Raw genomic sequence first — 24,488 nt, forward strand, 5'->3', positions numbered from 1 at the left:
CGAGTTGCCCTCATTGAGTTCTATAATATAGCTCAATGGTTGCCCTTCTATATATTCTCTATTCTATGACTTCAACAAAAAATTTCATTCAGTGCTTCCGTTTGACAGGCATTTGCCTTCTTTTTTCACCATTTCAATTCACGCTGATTCTTTTAACAAATTTCAAAACCAATAGTGCTTTTCTAAAAGTACTTTGAATTTAAAATTAAGCAGCTTTAATTTATTTTGCTCGCTGCTTCTCACTGTGACTACCCCTAGATCCGCTACCATATAAAATGAAGTATATTGCTCACATGGATTAAAGTGTTTATATTACGAATTTTAGCCCCCCCCCCCTTTTTTTTATTAGCTAAATTGAAAGACCTTGTTTCAGTGATTTTAAATCTGCAATTATAATTGAATTGGATTGGTGAAAGTGATTTTACGGACGTTCAAAGTCACGATTTTCAGCATTTTTTTTGCGAACTTTTTGATCGGTATGCTAAACATAGACCGGGTTTTGAGGCTTCCTCTACCTCGTGTCTGTGTTCTGCGCATTTTGAAGATTCTTGTTTTGACCTTAATTTGAGCGTGCAAGTCAAGCTCAAAAGAAGGTTGAAGAAAGACGCTATCCCAACCATTGACGTGGCTGGGATTCCTGAACCATTACAGGACGAAATAACCCATCAAAAGACAAGTAAGTTTACGCTTGTTTATGTTAATTTTTCTTTTATCATATGTAAATTCGAAATAAGTTTTGTAGATTATTCGACATACTCTCCATAAGCCATCGCTGAAGGAAACATGTTCTCTCGATGAGGAATTACCATCTACTAGTGATGGAGCTGAGCATGTTGAAGTATGCACTGGGGAAGCAAACGATTCGCCATTTGAACGGCTTGCTAATTTCCATTTTTACATTTATGCTATGATTTAATTCCATATATTTTTTCTTTTGTCTTTTTTCCCAGACTGACATTCAAGAAAAGATTTTCTTTCATTTAACTCTTTCAGCTTAACCTCTCAGTAGTTGCACCAATTTGTTTTTATTGTTTACTCTTGTTTCAAACCATTAAACTGCATGTCAACTTATATAGTGCATCCATGTATCTCCTATTTGGTTTTCATCTAGGCATATTTCCTGACCATTCTAAACTCAGCAAAGAAGGTCAACAGTCTCTACAGTGCACAAGTTAAAAGACCTTAGCATCATCGCCCCTCTGATGGTATCTAACCTTTTGTGTTACCACTTGGATATGCTTTCCGAATAAAGTGGTAAACACAAGCAGGTAAAGGCTGAGTATTCTCCCATCCCATAGACCCACAAAACCATCGCATCAACCATCTGTATGCCACAGCTCTCAAATACCTGAAGTAAATAAAAAGGTTGGACAAATTATTGTTGATGAAACAATGTTGATGATAACATTGTTTCTCATACAATTTACAATCTTACATATTTAATGATTGTGATGTTTGGCGGCGATAAGCACGTCCATTCCTATCTCTCAATAGTGGCCCTACGTTTTCAAGGACAGCCTCATGAACTAATGTGTTATGCATGATATTTTCTCATTGCTGCCATCGAATGTCATTTTCTGCAAAGCTGGTCCTATTTCCTTACAGCATCTGTACTCTAATGCGCCTTCTAACAAATCGGTATGACTGCATTGACTATTACACCTGAAACGTGAGAGCATTGTGGTTTATAAAGTAACTTTATGTATATTACAAACAGGAGAAAACAACGACTTACCATTCACCGAGTGGAATTACGCCATCACTTCGTTGTTCTAATGTCGCAGGGAGAATTCCATCGGGATCATCTGGAGTATGCACTTCATCACCATCTCCTGCGAGCGGTTCATCGTCATATGCGAAGTCGTTTAAATGCTCGACATAACCCACGGATTCCGAGCACGAATCAGATACGCATTCAGACATCGAATTCGAATTATCTGAGCACTGATTTGTGGCCATACTTTCCGGAAAACTTGTTTTTTAATATTTTATTGAAAGTACTGTCATTATTTGATTTTAAGACAAGAAAAACGACAACAAAATCACCTCCTATAATATAATATTATATTGACGGAAACAGACGTGTTCAACTATCTACGTTACAAGTATCAATATGGCGTCGTAAAAAATTCGCAAATAGTACCCGACTTTAGAGGCAAAATTAAGGAACTTATATTTATCTGTTTAAGTCCAGCGACATGTCATAGTTCTTCAAATAATCCAAATTTTCAATTAAGCTCATAAAAAAGGCGGGCTAAAATTCGTAATATAAGCACTTTAAGTTTTTTCAGAAATGTTGAGCCTTTGTTTTTTTCATGCATTGTGTATTGTGCAACGAACTATAAGAAACATTTACTAGCGAAATACAGTCTACCTACGTGAATAGTAAAAAGAATGTCTTACGCTTCTAAGCAAAGAGCTGGAAACGAAAAGAACTTTCAAAAAGAGGCAAATAATTGCAAGGCAAGTGTAATCTATCTCTATCTATCTACCTATCTATCTATCTATATATCTATATATCTATCTATCTATCTATATATATATCTATATATCTATCTATCTATCTATCTATCTATCTATCTATCTATCTATCTAACCATCTATCTATCTATCTAGGCAAGTATGGATATTTCTATACATCTTATTTTTTTGTATTACATTAGACCTCTTTTGTCAATCCGCCCCTTCCCACCCACTCCCCTCCCCCTCCACTGAGAAATTCTTAAAAAAGGCCCTGTATATGACTCCACCAAAATTGTATAGTAATGAGTGTGGCAAGCCGCCATCTTAAAAGGTGGCAAAACTGACGATATTTACGACTAATATCTGCTTTTATTGAGTTGATATAGAGTTGCAAAGTTGATAGTCTAGGTTTGATTCTTAAAATGTTTGATAGGATGAGTTTTTTATACTGTGTTTTAACTTATTTTTCAATTTAAGTTTTCTTTTTGCCACCTTTCAAGATGGCGTGCTTGCCTCACCTTGACATGGTAGTTAGATATCTAGTAGATTGTGTTCTAAATCATTGTAGCAAATTGAACATTCCAAGATGGCGCCTCAAGCGGACAAAAGAACTATAATTTGTGTTACGAAAATGACGATTTTCACAGTTTCCGTCTTCGTACCCTTTTCATGCTAGTTTTAGCCACTTTTTTTAAAATGGGATGACATTGCGGAGTTTTTGGATGTAAATTTGAATCCATTAAAGGAATAACACGACAAATATCGCTTGGTCGAATTTTTACCAAGTGGTTAATTGAATCAAATCGAGCGCTACACTGTAAGAAATTCATGGGATTTTCATTTTCCTTTGTATTGTGTAATCAGTCTTGTACTGCTGGTGAATTTCATGTGTATAATCACTGCATGTATAAAAAATGTATCGTCAGCAAATAAAAGGAAACGTGAGTTATTTTTCAAGCTGATTTATTTCTTTCTCGTGTTCTATTTTTTTATGATACGGGAAGTGTTTCTAAATATTTTTGTGTCTTATTGTAGATATTTATATATATGTAAAGAGAACTGGATTATTAATCACAGTGGCAGCAGAGTTTATTCTAAAGACGATTTATAATTTTCACTAATGGGAATGTCATAAATAATGACAATAACATGGAGGACTAACCTTCGACTTTGCTTACGAAAAGTGATTCTTTCCTGAAAACAACTGAGCAACATGAATCCGGATGAAAATAGAAATACTGTATATTTGTTAGTGCTGATGAACGTGTTTATGCTTTGATTTTGGTAAACAAAGTGAGCGAAATGCAGTCAACCTTATTCAAGTTCCAGTTGACATAATTTAATTGGTTATTGTTTGTGTTCTAACGTTAATATCAATCAAGACACATAAATGTAAAGATCAATAATGCAAATTAAACAATCATTTTACGGCTTTGCCTTAAAATATCAATGTTAGTAAAATTAACTCTAATCAACTGTTTATCAATGTATTCCTAATTTAAAATTTGGACAGTTGTCCATAAATACATGTTACTTTTTGCATCCACTGCTATGAATTGACCAATTATGTTATGCTGTGTTGTGTTTATGTTATGCAAGAATTAAAAAAACGAAACAATTAGTTTGTAAATCTTTAATGAGAATTTGTACGAAATTTCTCGAAAAATTATGAGACCAACTTTTTTTGTCAATTTAAAAATGCATGTTTTACGTGCGTTCGGTGGGCATTTACCTACAACTTCAAACTGAAACCTCAGCAAAGTACCTTTATTTCTAGAATGGCTATTACCACCCAACATAAAACTTTCAATAAAATTTTATTTGAGGGTAACGTTATTATTAGACGATATAAACGTTAACAGACGTTATTATTGCAATGAAACGTATTTACGATAAATTTATTGTCATTAATGACATTTTCAGGCGAAGTAATCTTTAGGAATACACACATTCTATCATGAAGATATTTTCTTAGTGCGAAACTAAAGATGCGTTGATGAAGGTGCAGTGGAATTTGATGAGTTAGAGTTAGATACAGTTTAGTGTGACAAACCTCTGGATGTTAAGAATTGGGTGGCTTGGAACTTAGAAGACTTTTATAGATGGAGAGTAGGTATGTATTAGAGAAAGATTACAGAATTTTGAGATAATAATAATTAAAAGCGCGATTCGTTGTTTTCAAATAGGCAGATACTTTGAATTTAATTTGATCGGGGTAGATGAAAATTTTCCTGTTCAGCGAAGATTCCCGAATGTTTTGATACTCTTGTGTTTAAATGAGCGCTATTCACCACATACGAACAGAACCGTGTTGACATTAAAATAAATATAAAATACCAAATCTCAGAAATTCAGAACCTCTATCTTTGAAAATAATGATGAATGTTTAAGCAGCAATGCATGTTCGGTCGATTTGAGTGCAAACCTTAAAAAGAGAGTGAGCCAATCAGTACAGGGAAGGTAAAAATAAAAAGTTTTAATTACATTAAAAGGTTTAACCCTACGGGGTTCCCCCATAAAATTACAAAAATTTAAAAAATGACGGAGAGTATAATTTAAAATACAAGTCAATTATTGATTTCAAATTTGTTTTATTTCGTAGGATAAATATTCAAAAGTAAATTTTTATTTTTTATGCATGACATGCCTCATTTACATTTTACTAGCAGGCAATCGTTCTGCCTCGATTTGAATCGTAGTACTTCTAAAAATCATTGACAAAATAGACAAAACTATTGTAAAAACACTCCAAAATAGTTCTATATTAAAATGTTGCGCATATAACTCTGTCACCTTAATTCATTTTTAATTCTCGCTCTAGGCATTTAAAGCATCAAAATGTTCTCAAATTTCTGGGTGCAATCAAGATAGAAACTAGTGGCAAATCAAAATATTGCTATGTTTTTGTGCTGCCAATTTGCAAAATTAATTTACGTGAGCATCTGTTGAATTCAAACACTTGCCCGACCAAATCAAATGACACCAAACAAGCGATAATCAAATACTTTACGTACGCAAAACAAATTGCTGATGGATTGAACTACATTCATGAAATGGGTCTTGTTCACCGACATCTAAAGTTGGAAAATGTTCTGGTTTGTAAATTTATCATAAATTTTTATTGCATGTTGCTGATGTGTATCATCAATAGGTGTTTTATGGATATTATCTGTAGAAAGAAAACTATGTACAGGCTAATTAGGTCTTTTGCCTTCAACTTCCCTGTTCTTAGGGCTGAAATACATGGAGCATTTTCAACCCTGGACTAAACAGGATCCCGTTAAGTGAGATGAAATTTATTGCGTTTACATTGAAAATCACATCCCAGAGGATAGAAATTAATAGACACCCGAAATATATAGCATAAAGAACATCTCTAGCCGACGACAATTGACTACATATGCTTAAAAAACTCAGCCCTTCGTTAAAAACGATTACAAGGTGAAATTTTAGTCCCAGGGCTGAGTTCAACATTGGGCTGAAATTTTAACCCCGTTAGCTAAAACAGGGTTGAAATTTCAGCACCGGGGTTGAACTCTGAACAGTAGGGTTAAATATTTGCCCTATAATCGCACATTTGAGATAACAAATGTGTCGTATTAAGACTGGGCTGAAATTTCAACTCACTTACAGGGTTTAGTTCAGGACAGGGTTGAAAATGCTCCATGTAATCATCCCCTTAATTTCTCACTTGCTTTTTTACACTTTTTAGGTAAGAAATGACGACAAAGTAGCAATATCTGATGTGGGAATTGTCGGCCGATCCAAAGAAGCTGAGAAAAGTTTGATATATCTTGCACCTGAAGTACTTAACAATTTAGAGCATAGAATAAAACCCGGAGACATTTATAGTTTTGGTATCATGCTTTGGGAGATGTGGTATGGTGTTAGAGCTTTTCGAGAGCTTATGCCGATCATACGGGAAAATTTCAGAGCAAAATTATTAGAAGGTCATCGTCCTGAAATTATAGAGCAAGAAGTCATTCATCTCAAAGCTAGAGAAACCATGGAAGATTGTTGGACAACATATTATGAGGAGAGAATAACGGCTAAAAACTGTTTCGACCGATTAGAGGTCATGGTGAATTTTTTTAAAAACAAAAAATGCAGCAATAGCGGTGAGAAAGGTCTTACTTATTGTCGTAGTTATTATATGAATGTCATACAAAATCATACATGTACTTTACAAAGTTTTGGAATGCCTCTCAAGGTTAGTATCTTTGTCATGCCGATTAAAATGCAAGAATGTAGCTATAATGAATATTGAATTGAGATGATTGATTAAAATACCTAGACAAAGCTAAAACATTGTTACAAATGTGAAAACTCTCGAGTTCCTGAATAATTGTATCCACTGTAGCTATAGATGAGCACAGGCTAGTTGCTATTTGGGTAGAAAATTAAGGAAAACCGTAAAACGAACGGAAAACAATAAACAATGGGTAAAAATCGGAAAGAGGATAAAACGTGGACAAGAATACGCTGAAAAAAAGATAAAAATCGTTGAACGGCTTAATCTTTAACGTGCATAAAAACCTTACAGCATTTTAGCATTGTTTGACAGAACAGTTCACGAAATTAACAAATTCAAAAAAGTAAATTGATTGACATTAAAACCAGCTTGGGAAATTGCTGTTAAAATTCACAATTTTCTGCAAGTATTTTTTCAATAAGGGGTCTTGTATCAAGTGCATGTCGTGACGTCATGTAAGGAGCTCGCTTTATTTTATTCAAGGCATTCGAAATAAATTGTGTGCTGTAATCATCCATAGTTTTCTTAGATATTTTTAGTATTCCATCATTTTTTACAAATTGGCCTTATCAAGGTCGTCATCTTCATTGTTGGATTCATCAAATAAAATTTATGACAAAGACTTCGACAGTAGTGTTCGGCAGCATCACTCGGAACTTTGACTACTATCTATTGTTTTGTTCTCCAAACTTTGTGATTTTGATAAAACGTTGCTACAGTTAATTATATCTGATTGATTTTGACAGGGTTCGTACCTGGATATTGAAAAATTTGAGCATTTATAAGACAAATAAATGTCCCGTGTTTGCCAAGATCACGTTTAAAAATAATCGATCCCGACTAAGCGGCTCGAGACAAAAAGCGTCCCGATTCCATATAAACAATTGATAATTACCTATAAAAAATGTATAAAATCCGAGGTCTCATTCATCTCCTATTTCTGGATTCAATGCATCCCAGCTCTCATATAAACAGGCGCTTTTTGTGCCCCATACGTAGGAGAAGATTCGGTCAGCAATGACTGGAAAAAAGATACTACACAAGCCTGTTAGTCTTGCAAATTAAAATATACTTAATAGTCAAGTTCTTGGGTTTAATTGTAATATACAAGTACTACCCATATTTGGTATTGGGCATTGTACTCGAGCCACTTATTTCTACAGGTTTGTAGGACCCAATAAAAGGAATGTGTGAAGGCTTGTGCCTTATGGGCAGGAAACGTTAGAACAGCCCGTTATTGTACACTGAGGCCCCATCCACACGTATTCGGATGTATTTCTATTCGTATTTGTATTTGTAAGTATTTGTTGCGGACCAGGTTGCGCATAAAAATGTTTTTGCGTCCACACGTAGCTTGATATTATCCTTATTTACTATAGTTCCCAAGACTTCGCGCTGTCCGTTTCCCTCGCATATTTTGAAATTGTTGCAAATTGGCGGTAAATTGGTTAGCATGTTTGAATTCGGCCGGTGTGTGCAAACTTTGTTCGGCTTTGTTGGAATCTATATGTCATAATTGGGACAGAAATCGAAATGAAATGAGAAGAGCAAGACGGACTCCTTGATTCCTACTGATGATGAGGTTAACTCTTACTGAAAGTCATACTAGAATTCAAAACATCCAACACTATGTAGAAAGTCAATTGGAATCGATTCGAAGCAAATATAACGACATTTTAAACGAGCAATAATAGTTGCTGGGCAATCTTGGTCAAAAATATCCGAATTTACCATCCACACGCATCCAAATTGTTTGCGGATACGAAAATTTTCACCGTAGAGAGCGGATTCAAAAGTTTCCAGATAACCTGCTCAAATATTCGGATGCGTGTGGACGAAAGACTTATCCGCAACTTTTTTGTTGCGGATACGAAAACATCCTTGCACGTGTGGACGGGACTTCAGTTGGTCTTAAATGAAAACAGCTTGCTGTACTTTTCATATATCTTTACGACAATTCAGATCCGTGTTACTTACATGACGTAAGCTGAACGCGCAAGCCCAGTCACTTAGCGGCAAAACCGATCGCTTAAAAGGGTATATTTTCGCAACTTTGACGGACTTTAAAACCCAAGATTTTGTTCAATTACAACAAAATTTTGGAATATGGCCTTTGACACCACGTAGATTGAATAGTGTAAAAATCACGTAAGGTTTATTTGCTCTTTAATGCTAGAACAGATATAATAATGTGTTACTTTACTTTTAGACTATTGTGCTAATGATAACACTTATAAAAAATATGAAAAAGTAAATATAAATGTAGCTAAAATATAAAACATAAATAAATATAAATATAGGAGGTTTATATGTGACGATTCTCCGTATAAAACAGTGCTCGATGCCCGAGAGCAGAGCGTAAATATAAAATATACAACGTGTATAACAATGTGCCCTCCCGGCTATCACAATAGTGCAATGGTGACTCCTGCACTTGGGGCACTATAACTAAACATTCTTTTCTCAATAAGTTCCATAATTTCTATCATCTGCGCGTAAATTCACTAAATAAATTCATACACAGGAAACGGTTGCAGGAAGCTAAGGTAGTAAGGTAGTGCTATCCAATAGAATAGCAAATTTCTTCTACGGCTAAAAAACTTCTTAAAAATGAAAAATTTAAGGTTTCAACTGAGCAATCCCTGAAACAAAATATTGCTTCAAGATTACAATATTTTTGTCGTAACGAAATTATTAACATCTTTGTTACAATTTTGAAAATTTTACTATCCAATGGATAACGCTATCCAATCTTCGTGCAAGCGCCCCAGATTTCATTTTCATTTTATAACGGGCTTCGTCATGACTTTTCTTGCTGTTTGCAGTAGCTGATTACATAATTCAGCAATTTGCTGCCGCGTTTAACTTAATTTAAATAAATTTAAATTCTGATTCTCATTATAATTGTATCAGTTGGATGTGACTTATTGAGCTTATCAAATATTTCTGAGAAAAGGATATGCTTATCTGAAAGACAATGTTTTACAAAGGGATACCAAAGCCTCTATTAATTACAATTAGATACAAAAGTCTCTTAAAAAACGATTACAAATGCAACAGCATTTAGTACTGCTACTGCCATTACTCAAATGAAAAAGATTACTCCAAGTTTTATTGCTACAGTTTTAATTGTATTACCTGTTAACACCGATGTTTAATTTCTAGGTGAACATACACATCGCAGGGAAATTTCTATTATTGGTGGAAGTAGCTTTATTGGTGATAACATAACAGTTAACATGTATAACTCCAATTGAAAAAGGAAAACAAATTTTTATGATCTTTGTAAAACGACAACATGGTGGATTACTTTGATATTCTTTTATAAATAAATAGACAATTAATGTAGAAGAGAGATGATAGAGACAATGAGCAAGATCGATGTATAACATACTAATTAAAATGTATTTTATATTATTATTCACTATGTGAGCATTCTCGGCCGTGATTAGTCAACTACCTTCAGATAATTCTTGATATCTGTAGGTTATGACGTCATAACCTACAGATAATAGTTTCTACAAATATGGCCGTCATTAAAAGCCGGTTTTGAAAACAAATCAAACAGCAGCGATATTTGCCACAGTTTCAAAAACGATGTCAAAGCTTTTAAAGGAAAAGAATGCAGAAAACACTAAAAAAGCGGCGAAGCTGGCTTTGAACACATTTACAACATATTTATATGCATATTAATTTGAATAAACCTTCTAACAAAGACAAATTAGCGAAGGTTTGAAAAATGTTTTACATTGATATGTTTTGATAATACTTCAGTGAATAATAAAACAATTGTTTAATTCGTTTTTCGCATGATATCAAGAATTATTCAGACCTCGGTAGTTGTTATCCGCCTTAGCTTCGCTTCGGCAGAAAACAATGACATCGATCTGAATAATTCTTAATATCATGCTCAACCTCATCCAATAATTGCTTATTATAATAAGTTTAATTTAAGGATCCGAGAGACTTGATAGCTCAATTTATCCAGTTTTCTACGACCTTTTGTAACATATTTTTCAATTATATATATTTTGACAGCACTATTTGTGTCATAATTACTTCAATTGTTAATATATATTATAAATAATGGAAAAGGCTTATTACCGTAAATGATCCAATAGACGTCCTTATTAAATAATGTTGACTCATTGTTGATTGTCACTGGGAAATATTGAATTAGTCTAAAAAAAATTTTCACTCTTTTATCAGCTACAAAATTATGAAAATTACTTGCCCTCGACATAAGTTATTATGAAAAAATGTACACAAAAAATTATAATAGCTAGATCTTCTACGAGACTTAGATGTGTTTTACAAATTAAACTGTTTTTAATAAAATATTAATGATGTAAAAAACTGGGAAGGGTTTGGCCCGTTTCAAACGTTGAATTTTGCATGTGCCAAATTTATTTAAAACAGAAGATAACGAGGAGTTTCATCTAATTTTTCTTTTGTCTTTAATGCATTTCGTACGCTTAAAATTCAAAGTTTAACACAGGCCTTACAATGTCAGTCAGGAGAGTGGTTATCGCGTATTCACCATTTATTTGTTTGTCAAAGCATGAAAAATTTATGGTATTGGGAAAAAATAATTAGAAATCTCCTACATATATTTTGCTTTAATAAAAAACTCTTTGAATTTAGTTATTGCATAGTTTTTGCTTCAGCAAATAACATTGACATCAGTCTGAATAATTCCTTATATTATGCTCAACATCATGTAATAATTGTTAATTCTAAAAGCGTGAGTGTGTATAGATAACACCCTGTTTCTATTAGAAGTCTTTCACCACAATATAAAATCACTAAATTACGCCATGTTTTGTCAACTGCAAATCAGCTATCTTAATCACAGTTTTTGACTGTCGATCGAATCCAAATAATAGAGGAATCAATCTATTTGGGCCGAGATATACTAAAATTGCAGCTTGATAAAAATTTTACTTTTTCTCACTCCCCACGCAGAAAGAATGAGGAAAAAATAAGCATATGTTGGTATTTGCAGAGCATTTTATGAAGAAAATCAAGATAAAAACGAAAAATTCATTATAATGAGTCACATGTGGTTGCTAGTTATCGGCTGTTAAGAGGGAAGCCTTTTATAAATATATGAACGAACAAGCTCTTTTTTCGCCACATATGATTGCAAATGTGCGATGTTTCAATCAGAATCTACCTACTGCTGCTGAGTTTATCCCAGAAGCGTCAAGAAGGGTTCGCTTAAACCATGTTGCGATCGAACGACCTACGTTTTTCCAAATATCGATATTAAGAATTTTCTTTAAAAAAGAAAGAAAATGTACTAAATCATCTCTTTTGTAAATCGTATCTATTGAATTTCATTAAAATTAATAGTTTCTTAAACAAACGTAATAACGACAGAGTAGGAAGTTGAGTCTATGTGTGCAAAGCAAAATGGATTAGCTGTCCATCAATTAACCACTCGCTCATTTCATCTTCTTAAATTTCTGGGTTTTTATATCATTGAAACAAAAAAAGACTGAGAGAAATATTGTGATGAGAAAATATTTGTAGGAAATATGTGTTGCTTAGTTCATAAAAAAAATTATATCTTTCGTTTTCTCTGTTTTTATTCTCATGAATAAAAATATCGGTTTGAAAACTGTAAATTTGAATGCCAGTAGAAATCAATGTTTTTTTATGAATTAACATTTTATCCAGTCTTATTTGTCAATATAACACTACTACTGGAAATAACTCATATTGGAATTTTTCAATATTTTCCTGAGTACATTTTGTTCTTTAAATAAAAACAAAATTTTTATAATACAAACATACCTTGCATTTCTACTATATTTTACAAAAATATTCGAATACTCAATCCTAAACTAATTCTTTACAATTTTTTTCAACACATATGTAAACAATTTTCCATTGTAAATGATAGTAGTAATAAGTACCATCTTCAAAATTAATAAAAAATACCAAATATAAATAAAAAACTAAAGCAACGTAACGAATGTGCACAGTAAGCAGGATTTGAACCTGCGCGAGGAATCCCCATTGGATTACAAGTCCAACGCCTTAACCACTCGGCCAGCACAGCTGATTTGCCATACCTTTCTTTTTTCTAAATAACAACGTTTTCTTTTTCATTCTTGCAGACTTAAATGGTCAAGTTATGTCAAACAACTAAAGTTTACAATTTTTGAGTTCGTAAAACTGAAACCTGAAAAATTATTGAAAAACTACCATTTACTGCAAAATGAATTAAATTATGTATTTAATATTTTAAATAGAACTCCATTATACCTTAACCATTCAGCAGTCACACTTTATTTGTACAACCTTGTGCATGGTGAAATTATTTCTTCACTATATAATTGCATGTAAATATCTGCGTATGTTGTAGATAAGGTTTGAATAGCAAATTTTTTGACATTTTGTGCTTGTGTTCAATGTTTTTGATTTAATATATTGATTAAAATCACAATGACTTTATGCATGGTTGACTTTATGTATCGCACAAAATTTACAGGCTTTTTTTGCCACAACTTACTATATATTGTTCAAAATTTACAAAGCATTGTTCATTTTTTTAATGCATTCATCTTTTTAAATTTTTAACTATTACTATGATCTCAAAAAGAAAATTTTGAGGAAAACGTAAAAATAATACTTGCTTTTACATAATAAAACTGTTTAAGTTTTTATCACGTTTACGACTTTTTCACCAATTTCATTTTAGTGCAAAATGTGTTCTTAGTTTATACTATGTTAAAACAAGAAAAAGTGCTTTTGATTAACTTGCACACATAGCAAAACCTTGGTTAAAGCAATTATTACATCTGTATTCTTTATATAAAATAAAGATTTTAAAATAAAGATTTTAAAACAAAAATTGCGTTATATTCAAGATTATGAACATGATGCAGAGAAATGTGGAAAACTTCAAGAACAAAATCATCTTTTAGTCTCAAGATTTAAAGAATTACAAAAAAAAATTATGAATTAATTAATTTAAATCAAGCATATAAAGGAAGAATTGATGTTTTGGAAAATGAACATTTTTTTCGTGAGTTCATTTGGAAAAATTTCTATTATAAAAATTTTATAACTATCGATTCAATAGATCAATAAAAATTGCATCATGAGTTTTATAAGGAACATGTTTTATTTTAGAAACATGTTTAAAACAAAAGATTATACTAAAAGATCAAAAAAGAAAATTATTGAATTAAAGAAATTGATAGAAGAAGAGAAAATTATTGAATGAACAAAACTGATGTAAATGGAATTTGATGATGACGATGATGATGTTGAACCTATTTCTTATTTTTTTTTTGAGTATATTTATTCTTATTTTTATTACTTTAATTTTTGTTTGGGTGTATATGTAATGATGCTGCGGAACAATAAAAAGAGAAAAATGGATTATTCCTATTTTTGTCTTTTATTCATATCTGTCTGAATTCTCATTAAATTGGGTCAAAGAGATTCAGATACGGTAGAGATATTAGACGAAAATATCAAGGATTTAAAAAAATCTAAAGATTTTCAACAATGAACGTAAAATTGCCATATTATCGAAGAGAATTTTATGAAAAAGATAGAATACCAGGAAAAGCAAGTTCTTGAGGTACAGAAATCTATAAAAGGCACATATTTGTTTAAAAAAATTATCTCCATTGGTGGTGATGATGAATGGAGTGACACAATTCATTGTTATTTTAATGGAATTTATTTCTTTCTACTTCACGAAAAAGTTTTTAAAAGAACTTTTTTAGAAAAGTATATTGTTGACTTTTTATCAAAGACTAACGAATTTACAATTAATGATCAAAAACATTTTATAATTCTATTTTAAAATATATGTCATACCTTAACAACCGTAAAATAGTTGTAGATGAACAAAAATACATAGAAAAAAGTATTTGTAAAGAATTAAATTTTTTTAAAGCACCATTAAATAATATAACTAAAAACGGAATGGGAATAATAAGAAATATTTGTTAAATTTTTTGTAAAAATAAAAAATTGTAGGGGTAAATACATCTAATGTTTTACGTTTAGTATCATTTGCTATCATATACTTTTGGACAACACATCGATATAAGTTTTTTAAAGAAAAGATAAAAGAAATGGCTCAAGATTATTCCATTTACAAAAAAAGTTTTAGAGATTTGATAACAGTTTTACAAAGTTGTTCTAATGGAAGAACAATCGTTTCAAATAAAATTTGCATTTTTATTCGCTTTAGTAATCTATGCTTTTTTAAAAAATCAGTTTACTCTCTATACAACGATGGAATGTTCTATAAAGATGAATTGCAAATGAATTTGCAAACATGAGAAAGATTTACAAATGTGTTGAATAAGATTGCAAATAAAGATGAATATGAAATTTTGTATGAAGTTTTGTTTTCGAGAAACGTGTTATTTTGGAACGTGATTCAGATAATAAATCAATTTTAAAAACAGAAAAACATCATTTGTTGTGGATGAAATTGGAACTGTTTATGTTAACGAGGATGATGATAATGAGGATGATTGTTTCAGACGCACTGATCTAAACGATGTTGCAATGATTGATTGGATGGATAAATTTTACCAAATATATTTAAAAAAGATGGCGATTTAAAAACTCACAAATCTCACAAAATTTGCGACAATTTGTTAGATTTTGTCGTGATTTATTACAAAGTGATAAAGAAAAGAAAAAAAATCAAAGGAAAGGAAGCTATGAAAAAAATTATAAAAGAAATGCCAAAAACGGCACCAAGTAAAAAAAGAAAAAGATATTGAAAATACTATTGACATTAAAGCTATTTATGTTGTGAAAGAGTTTTCTAATTAATTGGATGTTTCAGTATATGATGTCATTGAGAAATAAATTTTATCATTTTTCTTGAGCATATTGACATAAATTGAGAATAATTTGCAACAATACCAGAATGTTTTGAATCCTCTGCTCTTTTAAAATTGTGTTCTATTTTAAATCAATAGAGTTAAGAGAAGCAGCAATATATGAATATATGAATATATGAATATAATGGTAAAATATATGAATTTTTAACTGAGTTTAATTGTAGTAAATGTTTATATATATATATAGCTTACCAAATAATTATAAATGTATAAGTGGATTATCTTTTAATGAATTTATTATCAATCGTATTAATCATATTGGAAAAAAAAAGATAGAAAAAAATTCAAAAAGTATTTAAACAATGGAAAAATAAGAAAAACTTTATACTATTACAAAATTATATAAAACTAAAACTTTGCTATTTTTTATTGAGAACTAATAGAGACATAAAAGTTGAATTCAATGTCTTTTGCCTTCATAAATGCAATATAAAGAGTAGTATTTTAAAGCTATTACTTTTCTTGTACTTCGTGCCAAAATTATAAACATAAAATTCTCTATAATTCATATAAAATACCAACTCAATTACAGCGTACTCATATTCATGCAAACGTTTGCTGCAGAGAAAACAAAGAAGAAAAAGAATATTTTGAAAAAAATGGAAGTGATTGAAGAAGAAAAAAAAATTGGATTTTTAAACAAATAAAAAAAGGAAACACTTAAAATCAAAAAGCCATTCACTAGAACACAGGATAATATAGTCTTGTGAAGGACTGTTTTAGTTGTTGTTGACTGCCGTTTCGACAATAGCGGTAGTCATCTTGAGAGTCAAGAAAATTTTTATTTTATTAAATGAAGTTAATAAAAGAAGAAGAAGAAAAAAGAAACAGAAATAGAAGGACATAGAAGAAAGAAATTAAAAAAAAGAAAAAAGCAGTTTATTGAAACATTTTTATGACTGATTTGATTTATTTTGGTTATTCACGAAAATGAATGAAAACAAAAATTCCGTTGCATATGAAAAATATAGAAAATTATTTTATAAATATTGTTTTACATGTATAAAATATCAAAATCATCAATTGAAGTTTCTTTTTTCCCTGGATTTACTACCAAAAAATCTATCAGAATGAGTTTATTTTCATGTAAGCTTTTGTTGCAAAGAAAACAAGGAAATACAGTAAGGAATAAAAGAAGAAATTAAATTCATTGAAGAAGTTGAAAAACAAGTAGAAGAAACTATAAAAAAATGAATGAAGATGGTGAAATAAAAACAAGACTTCTTGAATTATGTACAGTCGTTAAAACAAAAAACTTTTTACTTTAAAAAGAAACAAAAGAAATTTGATCTGGATTTTTTGATAAGGACATTTAAGTACTTATTTATTAACATTGTTAAACTTATATATTTAACATATATACTTTTTTTTAAAGGGTATATTGAAATGAATATGATATTGACGATGATTATAAAGAAAAATTTCCATCATTATAAAATTAAACTTTGCACTTTCTTTAATATCGTTTAAAAATTTGAGTTTGGACTTTTGTCATTGAAATATTGTGTATTGTATAGTAAATATACCTTTTTTAAATATATGCTTGCTTTATTTTTATCTTATTTTCTTAGTACACTTGATTTTTATTTATATATGTAAATTATTGCAGGCTAATACTCTCTTTTTATGTTTATAACCGCTGACTGCCTCAAAAACGAACCCCCTTGCTTTTTATTATAAATTGTTTTATGACTATTTTTAGACATAATACAATTTATAATAAAAAATATGAGCCTGCGATGATATATTAGTTAACTACTATAGGTTATAAGGTATCAAGTTATCACGCAGTCAAACATGTGAAGTGTCACAACCTCTTGATTGAAATTGATAAAATAGAAGCCTTTAAATTCGAAAACGGATTTTTTTGATGTAAGCACGTTTCTTTCATAAGCTGTAAGATATACGTTTCCTTTGGACATCTACCTGTACTTAAAAATTAATGAAGGATGTTTTTGAAAAGAGACAGGCCTCGCCAAACTATAAAAGCATTTGGAATGTAACTTATGTCTTCAACTTTATTATACAACAATAATCACTTGAGGAAATATCACTTAAATGACTAAAGGACTTCACTAAAAGATTAACGTTTTTGTTTTATAAAATAAAAAAAATATTAAATTTCTCAAAGTTGAAACACACTATGAAAGCAGTGCACCAACAGCCCTTACAGTTTTTCCATTAAAAAAATGAAAGGAATTTATGTATTGCAACTAGCTAATATCAAACAATATGCGAAAAAAACAATTGTTCCACAACGACAAGAACAACAACTGCTAATTAGCTTTATCAATATGGGCACAAACCTGTCTAAGAAGCTACCGTCTCAAACTGTGTAAGGCAATTTCGTAACACGACGGGTATTGAAACGTCAAATTACATATCTCATTCCACCATGTTGGCGGCAACTTCTTCTCTAGCATCAAAGCAAGTTGATATTAATGTCATGTATGCTGCGGTTGGATTGATCTTACGCAATCTTTTAATTTTGAAGAGCTTTTTTGAAGCATAGTAGCTACTACAGTATAATACATTCAGGTTGTCGTTTAGTTAACGTTATGTTATCTACTTTTTTGTTGTTTGCTATAAAGAATTAATTTTGTTTGGTACAACACCGTAAAGGCGGATTTCCACTTATTGAAAATTTTATGTAGAAAGAAATATTTCTCTACAATTGACGGAAAAAGTTCCTGCACCAATTTCCATTGTAGTAATCTATGTTTCTTCAGAAAACCGAGCTTGTTTCAAAATTAACAATATGGCGGCTTTAAATAAACGAATTTTGTATTTACTTAAGAGGAGGCTCAATCGAAGAGATAAGTATAAGAAGTGTCTGGGTGCGAAAACTCTACAGAGAACGTGATATTAAAGGAGAAATGAATCGACTGATCAAAGATCTTTGGTTATATGATCAAGTTGTATTTCTTACATATTTCCGAATGACACCAAAACTATTCGAGGAGCTGCTTCAATGGATTGGTCCCTATTTGAGGAAATCGTCTCAACGAAGGAAAGTAATAGAGAGCTTAAGCAACTACGTTTTACTGGACGGCAACGGCAAGAGGAAGTTGTTTTTATTTCCGTTCTGCGTTGTATGTATTTTGTTTACCCCGTCGGGCCTCTGCGCCGACGTGAAAATACTTGTTTGAAGGTTGCCTCTAAAACCTCTCTAAAATTAATATGGCTGACAATTCAAAGAAAATGGAGTGGACAGATGAGCACGATTTATTGTTGATGAGAGAAATGATGGTTAGTGATCTGTTTCAATACAAAAAGAGAAGCCCTAATCGGGGATTAGTATGGGATTCTATTGTCGAAAACTTAAATAAAACGGAAGCGCCAGTCTTTACTTTAAAGTGGTTCTATGACGAAAACTTAACGTTAAAAATCATCGATTTTAGCATTCAATAGTTTAAACACATATCAATTATTGCTTTCGTAAAATGTAAGCAAAAATAATAATATAACGAGGGAGTTATAAACCAGGGGCGGATTTAAGGGTCATCAAATCCATCACGCGACGAACGTATGAAATGGTGATTAATTATTCATGAAACATACTAAAATTAATGAATAATTAAGTCAACTATCACATATCGTAAGCCAAACGAAAGCATAACGATCAGAATTAATTAATGGCCTGAGTGTACAGCGTTTTTTTAAGGAAAGCTATGTAATTAGCCTCAAATATGATCTCAAGCCCACAGATCCATCAAAAAGTCAAATCTTAGTCTTCTCATTGGTCAATTCGCCTATTGCCATGGAAACATGCAGTTTTGATGTATCTGTGGGGAGGCCTGATGGATTGACGACTTTCAAGGGCTCTAACAATCATATTTTATATTATCGACTAGTATTTTTACTTTGTTATTTTACGCTATTTGATACTTTGACTAATTCACAGCGGGGGGTCATTTATTTTGAAGGTCTTATCTTTCGCTACATCGCAAAATTGCAATCACGCTTTGTTTAAAAAAGTTTCAGTTGTATCTGATATGGATTACGGTGTTGTTCAAGCTGCCTTTGCGGCAGATGATTGTAAAATTTTGGCAGGTTTTTATGTTGATCTTGCCAGGCAACTAAATGAGCAAGATGAGATATCGCTTGAGCAACTATTGGGTGCCATAAGTAGCTCGTCAAACAGCATTAGCAGAAATTATTGCGCGGAAACTTATATTCCTTTGGCTGTTCGAAATCAAAAGGAAAAATCGTGCATAGCTTTGAGCTATACATTTTGTACAATTTTTCTCATATTTCACTAATAATATGTAAGAATGTAAATATGCATACAAACGGTATTGATGACTTGCCTTGTTTACGTTCGCACGGTTTGCTGGCAGGCAGATAAATCTCAAGGGAAGTTAAGCATTTTTGCTTAATTGTGCTGTGTTTCCAAAACGAAAGCACTATACAAAGTCTGCTTGCTATAAGTTGCCAGCAAAACGTCTGGTTGTATATTACAGGTCACTTGTGTTGTGTAAATCTCATCAACCTTTCAACTTGCTGATTTTTGTGGTTTTAGACTCGCATTTTAAAACTTTATGAATGTACAGTGAGATAAACTTGTCAAATTTTCAGTTCAACCTGCTTGTTGATTATTCCTTGATTCTTTATAATTCTACTATTAACTATCCTATTTGAATTACTTATATTCATTCCCTGCTTATAGTTGTCAGCACTATTACACATTTCATATAGAGAATGTAGATTTTGTCAATATAAAACATAAAGTAAATATCATATTTACGCGAGATTTTATTGTCAGTTAGCTATTTTATTACTCAATAAAACTAAATAAGATTATAACATGATTATATAATACATTTATCAAATAATGTCATATATAGAACATTTTGGAACCAAACCCAAAATTCTTTCATCATCAGCTTCATGTATTTTCTTAGATCAGAAGCTTCAGGGAATTGCTTGTACAGTTCCGTGTCTTTGTCTCTGCTTGGTGATGATAGATTGGTTCCAACTTTAAGAATCTTAACCTCACTTGAGCTTTTCCTGAATGCTCATTTTACTGTGAGCATCCCTGCTTTTTGTGCCATTGAAGAGCATCCTGATTTTTTAAGGGAAGTATAAAAATCTTTTACCTTTATCTGTCTCTGTTGAGTCCTTAGATACCGGTGCTAGTAAGGAAAATTTAGTGAAGAAAGAGGCTGTTTTAATTGCAATGATGGTAAATGGTCATCATTTCTTTGTATTTTGGGTCTGTCTTCAGTTTTGAAAAGATGTATTGTTACATATTATCCGGATTGTGGACAACACAGGCTCAAACTTTTATTTAATCGTGTTATTCAACCCCGCTTGCATACTACTAGGGTTGAAAAAAATTCATATTCTATTCTGCCATGAAGGTGACATAAGAACTGGAGAATCATTTCAGCCTAACCATTTTGTCCCTCTTCTTTTCATGCAAGTGCACACAAGCGAAAGTCTGCTGACATTACACAAGCCACAACGTCAGCAAAAACGTAAGGTGCCTTCCTTATTTTCCAAGAAGGTGGCAAAATTTCCTTCTGGTAATATTCCAATTATTTCTAACTTTTTACTGCATCAGAAAACAGCCATCCAAGTTATTTGAAAAAGCCCAATGAAACTTTTTCTTCTGCCAAACAAGTTCCTTCTTATATCACGTTGAAACAACCAATTAAGTCCTCCGCTAGTCAATCTTGTCCAGAAAAGAAGTATCATTCTGTGCATAATTTTGATGTTGCAACTTACCAGGATAAAGTTAAAGACTTCTGGTGTTCTTCAATTGATTAAAAATGTTTTCAGGCCTGATGAGAATTTTTCCTTTCCTAAGACCGGTGGTAGGAGCTTTAGATATGACTGGCTAAAAAAATATGACTGGCTATGCTACTCCCCATCAAAAGATGGTGCATTTTGTTTGTCATGCGTGCTTTTTGGTCATCGCTTCCCTGGTAAAGCTTCTAAGATTACAAATTTGTTTTCTAAACCGGTTTCACGCTGGAATGATGCTGCATTTACTTTTAAACGCCATGATGAAGGAGAAGTGGGGTTGCATGCCCAAACAAATCCAATTTTATTTGCCTTACGTGCTCAAATGTCAGGGTCTGCGCAACCAATAGAGCTCATGTTAGAAAGAAATCTTAAAAAGGAAATCGATCAGAACAAATGTAAGCTGTCTTCTATTGCTGATTGCATTCTTTTTTGTGGTCGTTTAGGTTTGCCTTTGCGTGGCCACCGTGATGATGCTAAATATCATCCAGAGGTTGGTCAGTATTCTACCGGGGGTGTTGGAAATTTTGTGGAGACACTAAATTTTAAAGTTCGTTCAGGGGATGGTGTTTTAAGGGATCACTTAACATCTTGTGGGAAAAATAGAAGTTACATCTCTAAGACCAGCCAGAATAAAATGATCAAGTGCTTTGGAGAGGTTATTACTGAACAGATTGTCAACGACATTAAGGTTAATAGGTTCTTTTCTATTATAGCTGATGAGGCTGCAGATTCTTCCCATAGAGAGCAAATGGCTCTAATTTTACGTTTTATTGATAAGAATATGGACATAAGAGAGGAGTTCATTGCCTTTCTTCAATGTAAGTGGGGATTGAGTGGAGAGAACCTTGCTAAATTAATTCTAGATAAACTTAAAGACCTTGGCTTGCCAATTGAAGACTGTCGCGGACAAGGTTATGATGGTGCGGGTGCTGTTGCAGGTTGTGTTAAAGGTTTGGCTGCCCAAATTTTGAAGCTCAACTCGAAAGCATTATATACCCACTGTTATAGTCATAGGCTTAATTTGTCAGTTTGTGATTCTTTGTCAGATATTGAGGTTAAGAAAGTACTTAACAAAATAAAAGATGTGACAAATTTTATCAATATTTCTCAAACACGCAATATACCGTTTGAGGAGACTGTACGCAATAGTTTAGAAACGGACTCAAAAAAGACTAGATTGCCAGATGTTTGTAGAACCAGATGGGTAGAACGAGTTAAAGGTTTAGACACTTTCGAAGAATTGTTTGTTCAAATTTTGACACACTGGATAACATGGCAAAAGGTGGCAGTCCCTCTCGCTGCTGATGCATCCTCTTTGCTTGAAGGTCTTTCTGAGTTTCATTTTATCGCCCTCTTGGTTATTACCAGAAATGTTTTGATCTAACGCTTCCTGTTACTCAGCTTTTGCAAGGAAAGAGTATTGATGTTATGGACGGGATTGAGTTGATCTCTTCTTTGAAAAGCAGTGTTGCACATGTGAGTAATTCTATTGATTCATATCATGATCAATGGTACGACATTGCTTTGACGTTAGCGGCAAAGGTTAGGGTAGAAGAATGTAAACGTAGGACAATTGGAAGGCAAACTACAAGGCCTAACGCTCCTTATCGTTCTATCTCGGAGTATTACAAACGAATCTATACGATTCCTTTAATTGACCATCTTCTCTCGTCTTTGGATGCGCGATTTGACACGGAAAGTGTAAATGTTTATCAAGGACTAAGTATTGTTCCAACAAAAATGTTTTCTCTTATAAAAAATGGGATTGACTGGAGACATAAATTTAAGATTGTTTCAAAATTTTATGTTGCTGATTTACCCAATCAGTTAGGTTTAGATGCAGAGTTATTATTATGGCAATCCTTCTGGGAACATCGTAAAGGTCCTTATCCATGTAATGTAGCTACAACTTTAAAAGCTATAAATTTTGATGGTTTTCAAAACATAAAGGTCATACTTCAAATATTAGGAACCCTTCCCATAACTTCATGCGAATGTGAACGTTCGATTTCAGCGCTGCGAATTCTTAAAGATTATAAGCGGAGTACTATGGTTGAGGAACGGTTAAATGGTCTTGCTCCAATGAAAATTCATCAGGAAATTCTTCCAGATGTGTAACGCGTAATTGATAAATTTTCTGTTGGCAACACTAGATTTAAATTTAATTGAAATCATGAGAATTTTTTAAATTTTGCCTTTCTACATCTAAATTCTTTTTTAGTTTATAGATAAAATTGTTGATGTACCTATGTATAAAGGACATGCATTTAATTCTATGCAATAACCAGATTGCTGGCTTTGGCTCTTTAAAGCGCTGTCCATGTCGGATGATGCTTTGAAATTTGGGGCATCATCCTAGGCATGCTGAAGAGCCCTGATATTGGGCGAAACAGTCTGTCATCATCTGATTAAAGGGAATTCATCTTAGTTTTCGCAATTTTATGATCGCTAAAGTTTTATAAATCGCTGCATAAGATACAATGTATGATGTCATCTATGACGTCATATTTGAGGCCACATATGACGTCATAAATTTTTGACTAACATATGAAAAATCCTAGATCCGCCCCTGCGTCCGAGCGTATTATAAACTAAATATTGTATTGAATTTAAAAACTTGAACATTGAGGTCAGGGTTAGTTTTGTTAATGTGGAGTGCTTCTTTGATTTTAAGAGAGAATGAGGTGTCGGCAGTGTCGATGATTTTGAAGCAAGAGGGTGAATAGTTGGTTTTACATGAGTGAGATTTAAGGTGTCGGTAGCTATGAGAGTTTTTGTCTGTTGTGGTATGTTCCCTAATTCTGGTGGATAAATGGCGCGAAGTTTCGCCAATGCATCGGGAATTACATCCCGCGCAATTGAATTCATATACCACCATAGATTTAATTGAATCAGGGATTGGGTCTTTGAATGAGAAAAGGTTTTTGATTTTGAATGATGTGAAAATTAGTCGAATGTCAATACCTGTACAGAAGCGTTTCATAATGTTTTTAAGTCTGCGTTGTGTGTGTCGTGAGTAATGTGTGTGTCGTGAGTAATGTGTGTGTCGTGAGTAAGTATAGACTTGTTATTTTGGAATTTTCATTTGTGTTGGTCGTGATCGTCTTGTCAGGAGTTTCGGTGTCTAGTTTGAG

General features: G+C 32.3%; 1 protein-coding gene and 1 non-coding gene across 2 annotated transcripts; one reads left to right on the forward strand and one right to left on the reverse strand.

The window, feature by feature from the left end:
* Window positions 1-12,700: 12,700 nt before the first annotated feature.
* On the reverse strand, window positions 12,701-12,782 carry Trnat-ugu. Its single transcript has one exon. It is a non-coding gene; the product is annotated as a tRNA-Thr (tRNA).
* A 7,696-nt stretch (window positions 12,783-20,478) lies between these two features.
* On the forward strand, window positions 20,479-23,472 carry LOC124447336 (52 kDa repressor of the inhibitor of the protein kinase-like). Its single transcript, XM_046998247.1, has 4 exons — window positions 20,479-20,566; window positions 21,486-21,533; window positions 21,798-22,636; window positions 22,723-23,472. The coding sequence occupies exons 1-4, from the start codon at window positions 20,494-20,496 to the stop codon at window positions 23,470-23,472; spliced, it is 1,710 nt and encodes a 569-aa protein (XP_046854203.1). The 5' UTR covers window positions 20,479-20,493.
* Window positions 23,473-24,488: the final 1,016 nt, after the last annotated feature.

The sequence above is a fragment of the Xenia sp. Carnegie-2017 genome, unplaced genomic scaffold (assembly GCF_021976095.1).
Source record: "Xenia sp. Carnegie-2017 unplaced genomic scaffold, XeniaSp_v1 HiC_scaffold_22, whole genome shotgun sequence".
Taxonomy (NCBI): domain Eukaryota; kingdom Metazoa; phylum Cnidaria; class Anthozoa; order Malacalcyonacea; family Xeniidae; genus Xenia; species Xenia sp. Carnegie-2017.

Coding starts and splice junctions, on each gene's coding strand:
- LOC124447336 (XM_046998247.1), top strand. CDS start 20,494: ATGTATTTTCTTAGATCAGAAGCTTCAGGGAATTGCTTGTACAGTTCC. Junction 20,567..21,485: donor TTTGTCTCTGCTTGGTGATG/ATAGATTGGTTC, acceptor CCCCATCAAAAG/ATGGTGCATTTTGTTTGTCA. Junction 22,637..22,722: donor ACTGGATAACATGGCAAAAG/GTGGCAGTCCCT, acceptor GGTTATTACCAG/AAATGTTTTGATCTAACGCT.